The sequence below is a fragment of the Peromyscus californicus genome, unplaced genomic scaffold (genome assembly GCF_007827085.1).
Source record: "Peromyscus californicus insignis strain IS unplaced genomic scaffold, ASM782708v3 Scaffold_8__1_contigs__length_139910024, whole genome shotgun sequence".
In the NCBI taxonomy this organism is placed as follows: Eukaryota; Metazoa; Chordata; class Mammalia; order Rodentia; family Cricetidae; genus Peromyscus; species Peromyscus californicus.
In genome coordinates, this window is record NW_026294606.1 from 132,217,965 (window position 1) to 132,237,521 (window position 19,557).

At 38.9% G+C, this 19,557-nt stretch overlaps 1 protein-coding gene across 2 annotated transcripts in view; it reads left to right on the forward strand.

Annotated features, from left to right (window-relative positions):
• Positions 1-18,185, forward strand: part of Hhip (hedgehog interacting protein) — a 92,445-nt gene extending 74,260 nt beyond the window's left edge. For both annotated transcript variants that reach the window (XM_052727436.1, XM_052727437.1), the window contains 2 exons: positions 8,765-8,913; positions 11,586-18,185. In XM_052727436.1, coding sequence (XP_052583396.1) covers positions 8,765-8,913; positions 11,586-11,779 — 343 coding nt within the window. In that variant the 3' untranslated portion in view covers positions 11,780-18,185. The remainder of the gene's footprint in view (positions 1-8,764; positions 8,914-11,585) is intronic.
• Positions 18,186-19,557: the final 1,372 nt, after the last annotated feature.

Consider the following 19,557-nt stretch of genomic DNA (forward strand, 5'->3'; position numbering starts at 1 on the left):
GAACAAATACTTTCAGGTAGTCATTCCTCACATGCTTGCTCTTTATTAACTCTTTTCAAACTTAATCAAATGGGTAGTGGGGGTGTGAGATGGCTCAGCAGGCAAAGACACTTGCAGCACAAGTCTGATACCTGAGTTCGAGTCCCATCATCTAAAGATAGAAGGAGAGAAGCCAGTCTACAAAATTGTTCTCTGAACTCCAAATAGGAAACCCCCGACACTCAAATAAATGAATGAATAAATAAATAAATACAATTTAAAAGAATTGGGATCAAATGCTCTCTGGTAACGCTGGAAACTTCAAATTTCTGACAGTTATGTGACTTTGAAGCTTTATCTCTATAGAGCACAAGACTCTAGTTTTGTTTCAGGTTAACTGAAACCAAAACGCCTTTGTTTTGACTTTGAGATGTTCTGGGGTTAATTCTCCAGGAATGTGGAAAGCAAAGCTATCCCTGTTCCTTTCCCTCCTGGAACCTACTCTTCCTGTATTTCAACACCTTGCTTAGCTCTTCTCAAACCAAGATGCCGGGACCTTTCCTGTAAGAGGTCTATAAATTAACAGTGCAGATTCCAAGCTTGAGAGGTCGTTCTGCAGAAATGTTATGTCCCCAAACCCCTCTGTGACCAGTATCAAAACCTGCTCTTCTGCAGCCTGTGGACTCCCATCAAGTGCCACTTACTGCCCTTGTTTTGATTTTTTTTCTTAATCATTTCATCCTACTCCTCATTATGCAGGATGCTAAAGTGTCGCTTTAAAAGAAATCATTTCACAAGGGTAAGTCAGTCCTATTTAGCCTTTGCGTATGTCTGGGAGCCCACAGGCAGCTCTGTCATCCTAAAGAAACTTATACATAGTAGAGCAACTTTCATCCAATAAGCCAGTGGAGTCCCAAGTCATCAGTCAAAGTTTTATGCAAGTGGCCCCCTAAGTTGATAACTTCCCACAGTGCCTGTTGACGCAGCTGCCCAGAACTCTTGTGGCAGGTGGTGTTTTCATGGCCACCCTGACGGTAATACAAACTGTTTAGCAGCTCCATTGACCTTGTAGCTATTAACTGGGATACAGGCTCCACAAGGGACTAGTTCTCAAACAGGACAGAATTTCTTAACACTAGGGGTCATGAACAAGTATATGCCCTATAAAAATCCATCCTGCATGGTCAATTTGAACTCTGAAAGACAAGCAAGCATTTGCCACATTTTTGCTATTATTTTCATTATGTAAATTCGATAACCAAAAATGTGAGCACATTTATCTCCCTGCATTTGTTTTCATTAATGATAAAGTTCATTTCATGTGTAGTTTAAAAAAATTGTCCTTTTGGCTAACAAATCTTTCTAAGCTGCTACAGATCATCTGAAAATTTAATGATATTTTATTTTTAAAAATAGGCAAAATCAAGACCAAAACTTGTAATGAATGGATTATCATGGTTACATAATCTGTTGTAACAACTTTGATATGACTAAACTTTCCTCAGACTTTGACAAGATTTGCATATGTGTATATTTGTGTGTTTACAGGCATACTTAGACATGTGGGATACCTGCAGTGTTGTACAGCCTTTACCTATTTCAAAACAAAGTCTCACATAACCGATGAAAAACTAACATGTCCATGTTATTCTAAATACTTTTTGTGTCTTGTTTTTGAAAATAATCATGCCTTTATTCAAAATGATGACAGATTCGTATTTATAAAATGCTAACCTAATTGTGTTTCTTCCCTCTTGAAACATTCACTGATTTTGTATTCCATCACAATGAATCGAAACTGTTTTCCCTAGATCCTATAGGGTGTAATTAATTGACCAACAAGAATTGTAGATGTTTACAGTGTACATACCCCCAAGCCTTACCCTTGAGGGATTTGTTTCAAGAACCCTACTGGGTGTCTGTAATTGCAGATAGCATCTAACCCTGTGTACACTTTTCTCCAATACACACCCATGATAAAGCTTAACATAGAAATTAGGAAAAAGAGAGTCACAGCAACAATCAACAGTAAAGTAGAAAGTTTGACAATATGTTATAATGACATATTTTATAGTATTACTACTTCATTTCTGGAATTTTCCATTAACATTTTTGGACCACTATGAACAACAACAACAACAAAAAACACACAGAAAGCTGTAGGGATAACTTGATTTTCAATAGTTATGTGAATAATGCGAAATTATTAAGTCAAGCTAATTAGCATATCCATTAGCTCACATACTGACTTTTTATGGTGAGAGCACATATAAATATTTTTATATGTATTTCCTAATTTATATGTATTTCCTAATTTTTGTATGTATTTCCTAAGATTTGACATATAACCAAATATTCAAAGGAATTTTCCATTTTATTCAATTATAGTCTTTCTTAATCTATCAATTTTGAATGTTGTACCATTAGCGCCCATACAGGCTGCCATGAGATTTTGATCAAACTGCCACCTACAAATGGCATCTATTTGCAAATATATAAAATGGAGAGTATAAATAATGAAAAAAAATCCTTCAAAATTAGATTCATTTATTAAGAGTTCAGGATTCTTAAAGACATTTCTAAGATCCACATGTCTTCTTTCACCCACCAGCTTCCTCTGGCTCAGTGCTAGAACCAGATAGTGTTCAATCCCCTGAAGAGCTTACATTTTCATTATATTTTTTATTTTTATTACATTATCATTAGATGTTGCCTTTGTGATCAGATGAAAATAAAGTTAGGCTTTCCCACCCCTATGGAGACCCTGGCTTGGCCTTTCGATTTTTCCTCCCTCCTGAGCTGAGAGTTTCACTTCCATCAAGAGCAGCTTCTCCCCAGAGGCGGCAGGCTAGCTTCCAGCTACGGTTGTGCTGTTGCATGAATTGCAAACTGTCTCCCAGTCTCCAGTCCTATGATAAATCTGTGACTGTCACTTAAGCTTCCTAGATAATTTGTTGTAATATCACCAAATGATGAAGGTGGGAAAAGTCTGGTTGGGTTGAAGCGCTAACCAAGACAAATGCCTCGGAGACAGATTGTTTTCTGGCACATGAAACTTTGAATTAATTTTTTTAACATTCAATACTAATAATGATAGTAGATGAGTTTCCAGAGTCAGGAGGCTGCAAATGTATCAAATATCTGAGGTTATATGATAAGCTTGTCTTTCCATTGAAAAGCAAATGACATTAGCATTCAGTTTTAACTACTTTGCCTAGATTAAGAAATGTTACATTTTTTTCCTTTTGGTTTTTCAAAACAGAATTTCTCTGTGTAGCTTTGGCTGTCCTGGAGCTCACTTTGTAGACCAGGCACAGAAATCTACCTGTCTCTGCCTCCCAAAGAGTATTGGTATTAAAGATGTATGTCACGACACCTGGAAAAAAAAAATCTCATAATTTTTACCTCCTGATTTTCCCATGGAAATAGAGAGATTGATGTAAGCTGATAAGTTTTAGTGTGAGAAATTCACATACCATTTTAGGTATTTGTGGATTGAGGTGTGACTGGACCATCACCGCATTAACAGTTGTTAGCACCACTCAGTCCTCTTAGTGAGCATGTCAGGTAAGCCAGTGAGTCCCCTTTGTCAGGGAGAAGACCCCAGGAGCCCTCAGAATGGACACAGTCAGAGAAGACTGCCCATTTTGTTCCATGTGTTTCAGAGCAGAAGTTTCTAGCTACTGTTTAGAAATAACATAGGACATTGACCCTATTTATCTAAATTATAGCTTTAGGAAACACAGTACAAACTAAAAACTTGCAATGTGATTGTGTATAATATGACCTATACAAAATTACAGTTATTCTTGAATGGAAGTCTGCCCTCCCCTTTGGGGTGCATGTCAGTTACTCAGGAATTGCTGGAAACCAGAATAGACTCCACACCTCAAAAATCATTCAGTATCTCATTATGCTCCAAAGAGAGGAGAACCATTAAAATACCTCTTCCTATTCACATGGACTCCATGTCCAAGGAAGACGGCTGTTTCCTGGTCACACAGGAAGAGTCCATCTTTCTGTTCTACCTGGAATATAATTGTGCTCCAGATGAGGAAGAGTCCTCACAGCCTAACGGAATTGGTTAATTGTCAAGGTGAACTTCAAACTTACACTGTGGATAGTCACACAACATTGTGGTCAGTCCTTTGCACTCTGGAATTCTATCCCCATGAGTACCCTGTAAAAGAAAAATACTACCCTGACTAACCAGACTATAGACCATTATAAGGAAGAAAAGCAATTGATTTGTGTATTAACCTTGGAAAATGACACTAAAACAAGATTTTTACAAGATAACACAGCACCCAGGGATCATTTCTCTGCTTTGTCTTAGACAAATGGCTAACAGTCAGATCTACACTGTCATAAGCAATTTCCCTCCCCTAGCCCTCTTGAAGTGGAAGAGTTGAAGCTGCCTTTAGACACAGTGAGTGGTAAGGGTGATTGCAGAGTATCACACTGTTGGAGAATTCACTAAGCCATAGGATCAGCTGCTGTGATCAGCAAAATGGTTACCTCTTCTGCTGAGAACAGACGCCACCCAATTATAAGATCCCAAAGCTTTCTGTATGGAAGTTCCCAAACACACTAACTAATGACTGAATTAGTTGCTCCTGGCTAGGAAATGGCCCCCACTGAGAATGGTGTTTGAGTTCATTAGGTCTGACTCTGCCCACCATCCTGCTAGTTGTCATCTGATACTAGACTGTGAGCAACAAAGGTTTATAGACAACTGATTTCTCTTAACTGTTGAAAACGGGAAAATGATGGGGGAGAAACAGTTTCCTAAATGTGACGGTGGCTAGGGGACACTTTTCCATGAGCTCCAAGTGACTGTGGGTAAAGAAGTGAGACAGTTCCTATGTCACCCTCCCCCTTCAGGAAGTCACTAAGACCTACATTATTTTATAAATAAGTAGCATTTAAGATCCACATGTCTGGTTTTGCAACAGAATGAATTTGAAATGTGTATACCTTTGAAAAAATTAGAATGAACTTTTGTTGGTGAAGGTACAAAGTGGATGTCAACACTACTCATTCAGGACAGGATTCATCACAGTGTTTCAACACAAGCTGACAGATGTTTCATCTATTAATTTATTTGTTCATTCATTAAATTAAGTGCCATTAAATTAAAACCACCCAGAATCCCAATACCCAGAGACAGCCACTGCTGGCCTTTTCTAGTCACAGAAAGTCAATACAGACAATGTGTGTTGTAAATAACCCATGCTTCCCATTGTCCCTCCTCATTTCAAAGAAGGATCCAAACCTGTGCACCACTACACAAAGCCAGCCAAAGTGAGTTTCTAAGAAAACGTCTGAACTTTCTGAAAACAATGTTTTCTATATTAAAGAATGTTGGACAATTCTCTGTGATAGCCCCTCAGTGTTTCATTATTTGTCATGTGAGGAGATGAGGAAATATGTTTTTCTGGTTCAAATTAAGCTTAAGGGCAGTGGGGATAGCTGTCAACACATAGGCTCAATATATTTTTTATTGCAAACCCAAACACCCTGTTGGCTACAATTTCTATTTTGAAAGTTACTTCTGCGTCCATTCAGTAAAACTCGGAGTCCAGAGGCTTAAAAAAATGATTGCTTAAAAGAACAAACCTATTCCAATGATTCTAATTAGATTATATACTAAACACACAATTTTCTAGCCCAATGAAAATAAGTATTAAAATTAGTTATACGATAGATGCCAATGCTATCGATTTTTGCCTAGCTGTCATCTAGGTATGGCTAAGTAGTATTCATGCACTACCTTGCCCCTCCTCTTCTTCAGCCCATATAAAGGATCCTGTTTATTTTACTAGAAAAGAGGCTGTCACAGCAAACACATGGGGAGAGGAAGGAATGCTTGACTTGACCAAAGACCTTTTTCATACTTTATCAAATATCTCCCTAGAGAAATGAATTTCAATACATTGACTCACCTCCTCTCTGGACAAGGAAACAAATCCCTGTCTTCAGGACATGCTGACCTTGACATCTTAGCCTTTGATGTACTAATATTTTAGTTCACATAAAAACATCATTTGTGATCAATGCAACTATACCATAAATAAGAATTGTTAGGCAATAAAAAATGCAGCAAATGTTTTTGAGTTTTATGGTGATGATATGAAAGTATATCAGCTTGGTCCAGTGTGGAGGTACACACCCTTAATCCCAGGACTAAGGAAAGGGAAATGGGCAGGTCTCTGTAACTCTAAAGACAGCCCAGGGCTCATAGTGAGCTCCAAACTACCCAGGGCTACATAATGAGACCCTCCATAGCCCATATATTCCTAATATCTCTACTCAGTAGCATGGGAAAAGACACTTTCAAACACCCAGTCTATTAAACTCATCCAGATTTCATTAAGCATTTCCATGGTCCACATGTTCTTCTATGTCCTTATGAGCTACCAAGAGAGAAAAGTTTGTCTTCACGGAGTTCATTTGAAAAAGTTACATTTAGTGTATATAACACATTCTGTTTAATAATGAGCTTCAAGGCTCCTGAAACTTGCTTTGTTGGTGATCAGAAACACCATTGCCTCACAAATAAAGTAAGAGTTTTGTACAAGAAAGAAACAGAGAGAACTTTGGGTGTTTAACTCTAGCCTAGTAGGACTTTTATTGATGAAAGGAGATATAGAAGTTTCTACACATCTTCGGCATTTGAAATTTTAACACATGATTTTATATCATTACAGAAAGCCCCCAAATTTGATCACTGTTCCTTTTGGCAGGAGGAGATAACTAATTTTAAGAAAACAGAAACTCATTGTGCAGCAGTGGTGGCACATGCCTTTAATCCCAGCACTCAGGAGTCAGAGACTGGTGGATCTCTGAGTTTGAGGCCAGCCTAGTCTACAGAGCAAGTTCTGGGACAATTAGGGTTACACAGAGAAACCCTCTCTCTCTCTCTCTCTCTCTCTCTATATATATATATATATATATATATATATATATATATATATATATATACACACACACATATATATCTCCAAGGCTTAATTTTTTATCTGTTTAGGAAAGCCCTATAACTTAGTTTTTGTGGCTAATCCTAGACCCTGGAAGCACATGACAGTCTAATGACATCTGTTTAGACTCTTTACTGGAAGGTCCTTCTCACCATGTGGTAACATGGAGACCAGTGAGGATAGGACACTCTAGGAGAGTAACACTGAATACTTTTCCCCTAAATATTAGGTCATGAACATTTGAAACTATGATGCCAGCTTGATCTTGTTTGAATGGCAGCATGAGAAAAGCAGAAGAATCATTAAAAACCTTTGATGGCTTAGTTTTCTCTACAAATGACAATAGCATAAAACAATTAATACGAAGTACATAAAGTTTCACATTGCAAATGATACATTTGTACTTGCTATTATTAATGTTCTTTCTCTTCATAATAGGGGCCAATAAAATTATTATATGACAATAAAATAATTTGACTTTATATAATTCATAAAATCTCCATCCTATACATGTCTTTCTTTGCATTAATAGTTTAGATATTTATTCATTAGCGTAAATACTCACCTGCATATTAGGATGTCTTTCAAAGAGAAGGAATTGGAAGGCTGTTATCTCAAAATAAATGTAAATGATGTGGGTGCAGTGGCACACAGCTGGAATCCTGGCAATTGAGAGGCCAAAGCAAAAGGCTTTCCAGTTCAAGTCCAACCTACAAAACAAAACTGAGGCCAGCCTGAGCTACACAGTGAGACCCTCCCCAAAAAGCAAGAGAGACAGAGAGATAGGGAGACCCTGCCCCAAAAGAAGACACAGAGAGAGAGAGAGACAGACAGACAGACAGACAGACACAGACAAAGAGAGAGATACTAGGAGACCCTGCCCCAAAAAGAGATACAGAAAGAGAGAGACAGACACAGACAGACAGAGAAAGAGAGAAATGCTAGAAGACCCTGCCCCAAAAGACAAGGTTGTGGGGAGCAGAAAGGAGGGCAACCAGCAGCTTAGCAGCAGAACTCACACCGAATATGTTCAAAGCCCTGAGTTTGACCCCAAGAACCATTCAAAAAGAAAGGAGAAGAGAAGGGGGCAGAACAGACGGGATTCATTCCCGTTTGTTAGGCAGCCAGTGTTCACTGTGATGGACGTAACAGGCCCTGTGGTATTGCCAGCTAGCCCAATAACAAGAGCAGCTCCTGAGTACCATCCCAGAAGTGTTCGTGGGTCTGGGTAGAGGGAAGCTTCAAAACATGCATGTCCTTCGATTTTTTAAATTGCAGTCTGGGGGCTGGCAAGAAGGCTCGGTGAGTAAAGGCACCTGCTGAGTGAGCCTAGTGGCGTGGATTCCATCCCAGGAACCCATGGAAAGGTGAAAAGAGAGAGCTGACACCACAGGTTGACCTCTGACCTACACACAAGAATGGCACACACACACACACACACACACACACACACACACACAGAGAGAGAGAGAGAGAGAGAGAGAGAGAGAGAGAGAGAGAGAGCAAACATACATGCCATCAATTCAGAATTTAAAATTACAGTTTCTAGAATTGTAGCTAACAAATACAAAAGAGCTGTGTTAGTCTTCTATTTTTTAATAGAGAATTTTGATAAGGTTTCTTAGGCTACCCCACATCACTGGTATATTTTTCTGTTCTTCCAAAGTTGTGAGTTGACTGTGTCACTTTCAAAAAAAGATCTCTTTTGAAAGCGGCAGACAACCTTTGTAAGCTATAAGACTACTAAATTTCATCATACTAATTTTCAACTGACATGCAATATCCACTCTTGTTTTCGGGTGAAGACCTTTAATGCCTGAGGAATGCAGAGTCACAGTTCAACCTGCACAGACCCTGACCTCGGACTGCTCTCGTCTCTGTCGGAATGGCTACTACACCCCCACGGGCAAGTGTTGCTGCAGTCCAGGCTGGGAAGGAGACTTCTGCAGAGTTGGTTAGTATTTCTGTTATCCCCCAGAGCACTGAAAAGGGCCCTGGGGTGTTTGAGAAACTAGCATCCCCCTTTTCTAGAACCATCTGGTATGCAAGTGGCTAGCGCTTTACAATACCTCTTTCTGAAGTTACAAATGGAATCTTTCCTGTTTTAATATAGGACGTTCATATATTTAAGTTAATCATAAGCATAAAAGATCTTTAAATGACTGAATCCTTTCAAAAAATAAAAACAGCACGCCACAGCCCTGCATTTGGAGCATTCACACCCGCCAAAGACTTAGTGTTTGCCAAACCCAGCCAACTGCAAGCATTTTCCAGACACCCCATAAATGCCCGCTCTGGCTTTGCTGCTTGCATTTTGCTGTGATTTTCAGGAGCAGAGATTTTCAGTGGGTATTACTAACTAAAAGGGGAGAGCACAGTTATCTAGATACATACAAGACTTTTCTATTCTGCTCCACTCCCTTGAGACGCATCATGAAGGTGGGCAGCTGCTCAGAGAGAGTGAAGCACATTTGTTCGGGTTATTCTAGCCCTTCATGTGAGATTTCCTCAGTTTTGTGCTATGTTAAATTCTAATTGGTATGACGTTAAGGAAAATGAATAGGGGCTGGAGAGATGGCTCAGTGACTAAGAACACTGGTTGCTCTTCCAGAGGTCCTGAGTTTAATTCCCAGCAACCACATCATGGCTCACAACCGTCTATAATTAGATTTGGTACCCTCTTCTGTCCTGCAGATCTACAGGAGGACAGAGCACTCATATACATAAGTAAATAAAAAAGAAAAATGAATGAATTTAGAAACATAAGAGTTTAAGATTGAGTTTGAAATACAAATTCAACAAGGAGTGTGCATGGCATTTATCAGAAGTGATTTTGATCTCTACTGTTTCACACATTAAAACCAAAATCCAAATTAATATTTAATATTTCTATTGGCTCATATATACTGATTTTTAATCTAAAGATGTATTTGTTTCAAAATATATTATAATCATGACTTGTCTAGCTTGTATATAGCTTAACAAAAACAGTCAACGCTTAAGAGTCATGTAGACAGTACATATTGTAAGCTTAAATTGCTTCTGCCCTTTCAGTAACATTACTGACATCGGATTAGAACTAGAGCTACAAGTCTAGGTGAGAGATACGTAACTACAGCTCAGCAGAATCTAGTAGAGCTACAAGTCTAGGTGAGAGATACGTAACTACAGCTCAGCAGAATCTAGTAGAGCTACAAGTCTAGGTGAGAGATATGTAGCTACAGCTCAGCAGAATCTAGGTATTTATTCAGAACAAGAACATCCACTCTATTGACCAATTCCATCTCCCTTTTGGTTGAGCCAAAAATTAAGAATCAATGTACAAATGTGCGAATAGTCATATACTTGAGTATTATTTCTCTACTTCTTTTGGTGTTTGATAATATAGACTCCTCTTAACTCCTTGTTGCTTTGCCTAACTACTAGGTCACCTCAAACAAATGCAGGTTAAAAAATATTTTCTGAGTGCCTTCTCTGGACAGCATGCTAAAGTGAAGGTGAACAAATTATATTAAGTGCTGATGTGTTATACAGTGTCTTAATGGATATTCACAATAAGAGAAATATGTTGATTTTGGTTAACTTCGCTTAACATTTGTTTTGTTTCTATAAAATCTTCTCAATTAAGATTTTCTTCTGATTAAATCTAAATATTTTCAATAAATGAGAAAAAACAATTTATAAAAGTAATCTGGGATGTCTCCAATGAAGAATTTTATTTACATACCTATGTGGGTCACACATCTCCATAAATTTGAAAGAGAAAACGCTTTTCATTTTTTTCTTATACTTTTTTTTCCATGGGTCAGTCCCAGAGCCATGAATTTTGAATACTGTATCTGAAAAGACAAAAGTGATCCTGATTCTGACAAGGAAATGTATTCAAAGAATTTTATTGTGTCTGTGGTGGCTCCACCCCCCGTCCAGACTTATCAATAAGTGACAATTCATGGATATACCAAACTGTGTCTCTCCATACCCTTAAGGCAGTAAATCTTCATGTTCTCTTCCTAGATGGTAGTAGGAAAATGATTTAATAGAGACTATGCTGTGAAATAGCCCTAAAGAGCATTGTTCAGAGCGTCCTCTGCCAGTCTCTTGTACTCCCAGGATGGGGCTTCAGGCATAATCAGAGAGCAATGTGTCCCATGTATCCCCTGTCTTAGCATGGGAAAGCAGGGATGCCAGGAAGACCAGATGCCAAATATTGCATGAAACTCCGCCCCAAACTGACCTTATTTCAGTGTCACATTGTAACTGCTCCAGCCGATGGCCCCTTTCTCAAGGCCAGTCTCCTTCCCATGAGGTCCTACCCTGAAGGAATGGAGTTGCTGTTGGTTGAAATGCCCCGTGGAGCAGGAGCTGAAAGGGCCAACATTGCTGTTAGTGTCAGTTCTGCAAATGACGGCGATAGTTTCTCAGGAGCTCGACTTCTCGGTGTGCCGACATCTGGACCGTTAGCTCGGGTCTGGAAACTGTCCTGCTTGTGTACCTTCCCCCAATCACTTTGTGACTGTCTTCTGGCTTCTTTTACCAACTTTCCTTATTCATCAAGTACCTGACCTCATACATGACATGGCTTCTCACATGAAGACTAAGAATACTATGGTGTTTTCTTTCTTGCAGCCAAATGTGAGCCAGCATGTCGTCACGGAGGTGTCTGCGTCAGACCCAACAAGTGCCTCTGTAAGAAAGGCTACCTTGGTCCTCAGTGTGAACAAGTGGACAGAAGCATCCGCAGAGTTGCCAGGGCAGGTATTCTGGATCAGATCATTGACATGACATCTTATTTGCTGGATCTCACAAGTTACATTGTATAGTTTCTGGGACAGTTTGAATATTCCTTCCCGGTGGGCATTTATTTTGATCTTGTCATTAAAAAGAGAGACTATCCTCCTGCTACACACTCCCATGAGTTCATTTTCATTTAGTAATTTAAAAGCAATTTCCAGAAATGTGCAGATTTCAGTGTGTATGTTGGCACATTTGTTCACATACACGCATCCACACGTGCACTCACAATCCCCAAGCTCAAGTTTGTATAACAGATTTGTTTTGTTTTGTTTTTTAATATCTACTTCCTGGTGTGGAGTACTTCATACAGAAGTTCCACTGTGAATTATCACAGAGTTTTTATGGCATCAGAAGATATTCTTTTAGTTCCTGGGAAATTTCTGTCTGTAATTACTAAAGTTGACCATGGTAGTGTTTTGAAATGTTATTGTGCAATGTGGTGGAAATATTTTTATATTAAAGGTCTATAATAAGAGAGCATGTTTCCAAACTCCTTGGTGAATTTCTGAACAAGTAGTGTGATGTAAGATTGTAATCTGCATTTCTGTTGATGTATCTTGCTACAGAACGTTGCACACTTACTTTTTATTTGGTAGAGCAACCTGGTTACTTCAGCTTAATCTCAAGATGGTTTTCAAATGTTTTATGATTAAATCAGAACGGCTTATTTGAAAAAGCAATCTTCCTGAATGGACTGCTTCTAGTGTACATTTTGTGTAACAATAAGCACTGGGTTTGTGTTACATATTTATATTTTTATTTTATTTTTATAATATAGACATGACCTAGATGAAACACCTTTACCCTGTCCTGTAAAATACTAAAGTTACATTTTCACCAACTTAATTGGAAAGAGGAGAGTAAGAAAGCAGACAGCCTTTAATGTGCTGTGGATCTAATCTAGTGTCCTTGCACCAACACGTAATCACGCTGGTTGGACGAAAAGCAAGAAAAGAGCCAGTCCTTACAGAATCCCAGCATGCACACTCGTAACGTGTTCTCACCATAGCAAGACTGTCAGAGTCTGTGGGATTAGAAGGTTCCAGTGTGCACTCTGAATCCACCTGCCATGGAGAAGAGCTTGCTCATTCACAGCCAACACAGGCTGTGCGTAAGCTGCCAAATGCAGATTCTTAAGATCTTCATTCTTGGCAAATCTGACTTCTACTACATATGTTCCTTCAGGATGCTGTGACAATACCCTTTAGTTCTTGCCTCAATAAATTTTCTGCAAATGTTCTGTTCAGATTTTCTTAAAGAAATGAGGTACTCTAACTTTAAATGCAAGAGTCTGACAGACTTTTTTTTTAATGGTTTTCCATTTGCCATTCTCTCCATGTTTGGATTTTAACAAAGTATAAGGGAGTTTGTACTACTGACCATGATAAGCACACACCCTCTACCACAACATCCATTCCTCTGGAATCCAAACTGTAGACTCACCAAAGTGCTCAGCACTGGCTGCTATTGCACACATGCTCCTCATCCTTAGGAATATGAGTCTTAATTATGAAACAACAACAACAGGCTCCCAGCTAGGATTCCTCTGTTGTTTTAAGTGAGGGAGCTGCAATTACATTGTGGAGTCTAAGGAATTCTAAGGAATCCATGCCATGGAACAATTGGTTGGCTCCACTGCTCCTGTCTTCCATATATGATTCCTTGGGTTTCCAGTGACCTCATACCAATGGAAATGGGTTGAGAAATCTTGGTGCTTAGTGAACAATAGCCTGCATTAAAAAGTGCATGCATAATTTTGCACAATTTAAGTTCAATTGACAGTCTATTCAAAGAAGTCTTGGGACTAAATGAGCATGGAGACCAAATTGCCCTCTTACCCCAGAAAAGGGGTGGTCCCTTCTGGTCTCAGCAGCACTTCATTGGCCCAACACTGTGACAAATCTTGCAGTGAGCCATGCAGTAGCCTGCATCTGTAGGTTAATAGCAGTCTTTTGTCTCCATTGCTTTCTCTTCGAAGTCCTTTTACTGAATTCCATCACGGAAAGTTTTACAATTTCAAAAAAGGAAAAACTGCCCTGACAACCTTACTATCAAATCATCCCTTATTCAATGTGGGTGACATTGGCAGAATGTGAACATCTCGTGAAGGAGCCAGCTGTCTAAATCTGTCAAATCGTACAGTTTTATTGCATATACCCCCATTCAAAGTTTGAGCAAAAACAAGAAGGATACCCCTGGAAAGTCAGCGGAGTCTCAAAGCCCAAGTGCTTCTTTCACATCTTAAAGAGAAGATGTTCCATTGGGAGGCTTTCTACTCAAACAACCTAGATGAAGCTGGCCAGCCCAGAGCTGCTTTACATATAACCTTTTCTCAAGTGACTTAGCGATCATTATGTACCCCAGATGCCATTGCCTTTTCTAGAATGAGCTATTCAAATGAAATACCAAATTCTCTTTAAAGAAGATAGCAAGATCCATGGATATTTAACCCAAGCAAAGAAAGTCCCTAGACTCCTTTCTTTCTGTCCTTAGGAGAAAAGTAGATAGCAATGATTGATGGATGACTGTGTGTTTTAGACTATGTGACCAATTCCAAAATTTTCTTTGATCTATTCCTTGAAGTTGATTCTTAAATGTATGACTGGGGATTATCACAAATGATCTGTGAGAGATAGATAGGAATTGGTTAAAAAAGTGTGAGCTAAGAAAAATAAATGTTTAATCATTTAAAAGTCAAAATCTACCCATCTAACAAAGTACACAGTCTAAAAAGAAGAATGATGCCATTTACGTGAATGCTAATGTGTATGACAGTTACTATTATTCCCTGCCCATCCTAGAGCTTAAGTTAAAGTACTAGCTGAATGTGAAATAACCTTCCCACCGGTATCGTTACCAAACTTTTGCCCTGATTCAAAGCACGTAAAACAATGATATGAAAACTAAATTGGCATATAATAAAATGAAAAGGGGGAACATTTAAGAAAGTTCAGTGACGACAAAAAAAAAATCTGTCTGTCTATACCTTTCATCTTAGAATCTTACTTAAGGTATTGGAAAATATTTCACAAGCTTTACTCAGAAGTTTCTACAATTTAACTGATCAATTTCATGAAGGATGGGCAAAGAAATGTACTTATGTCTACAAAACCCAGCTAGAAAACTATTTCCTTATCATTTGCATGCCTCTGAGTAGTCATGGCTTTCCTGTTGACTGTTTTGGGATAACAGACTGCTATTTAGTACATTTGTTTCTGACTTTTGTTTTAATATCTGAACCACAAAGTAGCTAACAAATCTACTCAGGGTAAGAAATGAGGTGAGACACTGGGCTGAGGTCTTCCCAAGCACACACTAATGTGTTAGGAGTTTCTCCACTTTCTCTTGGCACATTAAAGAAGTCCAGCTTAAGTTGGTGAGGGGAGGAAGTATACCAGTCAGATTATAGGAGGTGCATCAGCTTACTTCCTTACTTCTGCCTAGAACATTACCTAAGGTCTCTCTCTCTCTCTCACCCTTCTCTACTCCCCCACCCATATCTCTCTACCCATCTCTCTTTGAATCTCTTCTTCCTCCACTTTCCTGCATTTTATGTTGCTTTTCACTAAACAGACATATCATGAGTGCCCATCATGAGGTTTTCCTGGGACAGATACCTATACATTTTTGTGGGGTTTATTTTCCTTTGTTTTCTCTCCTGGAGTCAACATTGACTTCATTTCAGTATCATTGAGAAGAGTAGAAAACCAGCACACCGGGTTAGTCTACTACAGTCATGAAAGGAATGAGGAAAAGTGCACACATCCACCAGTGGAGGTGCCCCATGTCAGTCCTCTAGCAAAATCAGAGGGAAAACAAGGAGCGTCAGCCTAGTAGAGAGCTTGAGCTGATAGGAGAGACACTCCTAGCTAGTTCCTACCAAAGTGACAACCATCTCCACAGAGTCTACTTTGAAGAAAACCATTCCATGTCCATGTGAAAGGAAGTTAGCTACTGTCCTGGTGACGACAATCTCAGACACTTATCCTCCCTGCCGTGAGGTCCTCATGTCAGAGAATGCAACCAAATTTAGATGCCCAGAAAATGAACATATTTTTATTTCCTGAGGAAATTGGTGGCACTGTTTCTGGAAATGCTGATGGATTCCCATCAGAAAGTTCCTCTTTCCATATTTGAGACATGCATTTGCTCTTTCTTTGTCATGCCAGTACAAATTGGCCGTACATCTGATTGGTAGTATGACGTGAGATAAGATAGGAAGCCCAAGAGTAGACACATACAGATGTTGAAAACATGTTCTTGGAGCCTGTCAGATGCAGGTCTTGCCAAGTTCTGCCTATCTTCCTTGTTACCATCTCCTCTGAGTAACTTCTGGAATGGGCTTGAGGTTGCCTTCTAGGGGAGTGCAAAGGACTCATGGGAAAATGAAGGGGAGTTACCTGCTTGATTCCCACAATTCTAGTAGCCTTGGAGAGATTCATTTATTTATGAGATTGGCATTTTCTTAAGTTCTATTAAGTATGAAGCCAAGATCTACTCATCATTTGCCTTGTTTTCCCATACAATTTATGTAGGGCATGTATCACCCGGTTGGAAAGATGCAACTAAGTAATAGATTTCTCACATCAATAAAAAGTCTTATACCTAAAACTTCTCATTTGTCAGTCAACAGCAAAATTTTTAAAATGGCACCAATTCAGCAATCATTCTAAAGTAATCTTTCATGCACATCACAAAGTAAGAGGTTATCTTTTTTGAATATGTATTCTTTATAGATTGAAATACATAGATCCATATCCTGGCAAGTGAACATACCTATATAAAGTATATTATCTCAGTTGGCTATCATCTTTTAAGTAAAAAGAATAACATTTTATCTTCTAATATATATGTAATCTAATGTATATATTTAATTTTTCTCTATAGTCTATGTATATTATATCTCAATAATATATATACACTATATATTGTGATGGGAAATTCACAGTGGTCAAATATAAGCTTTTTCTTCACAGTTAGAAGTTCAGTCTTGATCCTTTCTGTCTGTACTGAAAATAACTAGTCAGTAGTTTCCATTCACATGAAGAAGGTATGATTAGGCTTGGTATGGTCTGTGCCAGAATAAACATTGGATGTTTCTTTACTCCATAATCTTAAAATCTGAGCATGAATTTTCTGGAATGAACTAAGAATCCATGTTCAGAGGGTTCATTTCACAATATTATTTTTGAGAAACTAAACTGACAGCCTCATGAGATATCAGATATCCCCATATCTTATTCTAGCCATCAGATGTGTGTGGACGTGCATGTCACTAAGAACCATGAAGTAACAGTAATACTGAAGTACTGTAGAATTTTGGGAACTTGATTCTCTGGGACATGCTACAACAGACTATTATTTAAAATATATCTGTCTAATTACAATGAAAAAATTATTGAATCATGGCTATAAGCATAAAAGAATTCTAATAGGAAAACCTTGTGTCCTCCTTGGATTTATCTGTGATAGATTTTGTTAAGTGTTAAGGGGTGGTTTTGTGTTCCATTCTTCTCATATGTTTTGGTGTTTTGAGTTGTCTGTTTCCTTCAGGCTACTGACAGTTAAAGCAGTCTGTCCATAATCTTACAGGACATTTCAGAACCAATACATCCTTGGGTTTCTGTTAATAAGAGGCAGCAGACAGTAGGAACAATTAGTAAACCCAGATGCAAGCTGAAAGGATCAGGACTAGTATAGGAACTACTCTGATTTCTAGAATATCCTAAAAATTAATATGCACAGTTACTGATTCACATGATCCCCTGGAGTTTGGACAAATCTGGTTCACTAAATCAGTTTGTAAAAATATGCAGTGTTCCTTGATTGATCTTCTACTATTCGGTCACCCATCTCTTCATTAATGCAATATCAATGCTAAAGTGCCTCGCATACTTTCACTGCAGAGAAGGCAAGTGCCTCCTCCAGCACAGGGCTGTCCGTTCGCTGGCATGGTTGTCATGTGTGAAGCGCAAGAGAACCTCACATCCACCTAGCTCCAGTCTGGCTCAGCCTCAGACTCCAGCGGTAGTACAGACGGACAGATGGCCTCAAGTACATCTGTGTGTATCTGTGCATGAGCACACACCCATGTATATATATATATTTATCTATCTGTACAAACACTACATATGTATACACACTATCTATGTAATATATGATATATGTATAATGCATATAAATTCTAACAAGTGTATTTGTGTTATCTTTAAAATAGAACAACTGTATCTTGAAGAAGTGGTAAATGCAGAGAATTCGCTTTATTGTTGTTCTGTGGATTTAATGTTTTTTAGGTGAAAGGATGTTTTAAGTGTATAATTTCTTTTCTTAATTTAATATATTTATGTAAATGCATGCCTGAAATTTGATTAGATTGGCTGTGTTTTGTGTCTTAACATGATCAAATGTATTAAACTTTATCTTATGACTTCATGCTATGTACCCTTTCAAAATTTGTTTTTATTTTAATATTTTAAAAGTTCCTCCTAAATTTTCAGACTGGTGATCCAAACACTGTTTTTGAAGTATTCTATATTCAGGCTACTTATAAATATTGTCTCTTGTCATTATTTATGATCTAATTTTAGTATTTCCCACCCAAATTAGAGCAAACGTCTGGGTCAGTTTCATTGAGTAGACATATTAGGCAACCATAAAGATAGTTCATTGGTTCACATTTGTTCTAAGTTGCAAATGATTTAAACCTAATCCTTTTAAGTATGAACTAGTGGTCAAGTTAAAGCTAAGACATAAAGAATGTAGAACATCTGTGACACTAAGTACCCTAGGGACAGGGGAAGCATGTGGGGACATGGAAAAGAGGGGAAGGTAGACACCCCACTCTTTGTGGCCTTGTTATTTGGCCTTTACCTTAATTGAAGCAAAAATTTTGTCAAAAGTCTGATCAATAGAACCAGAGAGCTGGTTCAGTGGTTGAACTGACCCAAGGTCGGTTCCCAGGGCCCATACTGCTCACAACCGCCTGTAACCCCAGTACCGTGGGCTCCAATGCCCTCTTTGACCTCCATAGGCGCCTCGCATGCATGTTGTACATACAGGCACATCCGGCAGATAATCACACATACATGTTTTTAAAAGACTGATCAGTGGGCCGGGCGGCGGTGGCGCACCAGGCGAATCTCTGTGAGTTCAAGGCCAGCCTGGGCTACAGAGCGAGACATCAACTATGCAGAAAAAAAAACTGTCTCGGAAAAAAAAAAAAAGACTGATCAGTGAATTTGAACTTAGATTAGAAGAGCAATCTGCTTCCCTCTCAAAGCTCGCCCCCTGTCCTTTGTTTCTAAATAAACACAGCTCACTGGCTTCCTGAGAGGAAAGACAGCTTCTGTAAAATGTTATTTCTAAGAGAATAAAATGTGCGTCAAAATCCACTCACAAAGCGGCCAGAACTTAGGTTGCTTCCTAGAAGTTCAGGCAAAATGACATCAGGAAAGCATCCTTTAGCTGGTTCCCATAGGGACCCAGGAAGCACCAGGAAGCATCCTTCAGTCTTCCCTTCCAGCTGTTAGAACACATCCCCCTGCCTCAGCCCACAGAGCACGTGATGCCTGCATGTGTCTGCCACATTTTGAATCCCCGACAGGCCTTGAGGACTTGCTACAGGAGTCAAACAAAACTGCACCTACACAGCTAGAGATGGAAGAAGCATTCCTGCTTTCACCGAGCTCTCTGGGCTCCTCCTCGGTCCCTCCTTTGGCTTCTCAGCTCTGCTATCACTGGTTAAATCAATTTCTTGTTTGAAATTCCCTAAGTTATGAACATCTGAAGTTGCCTCCATGCCCAT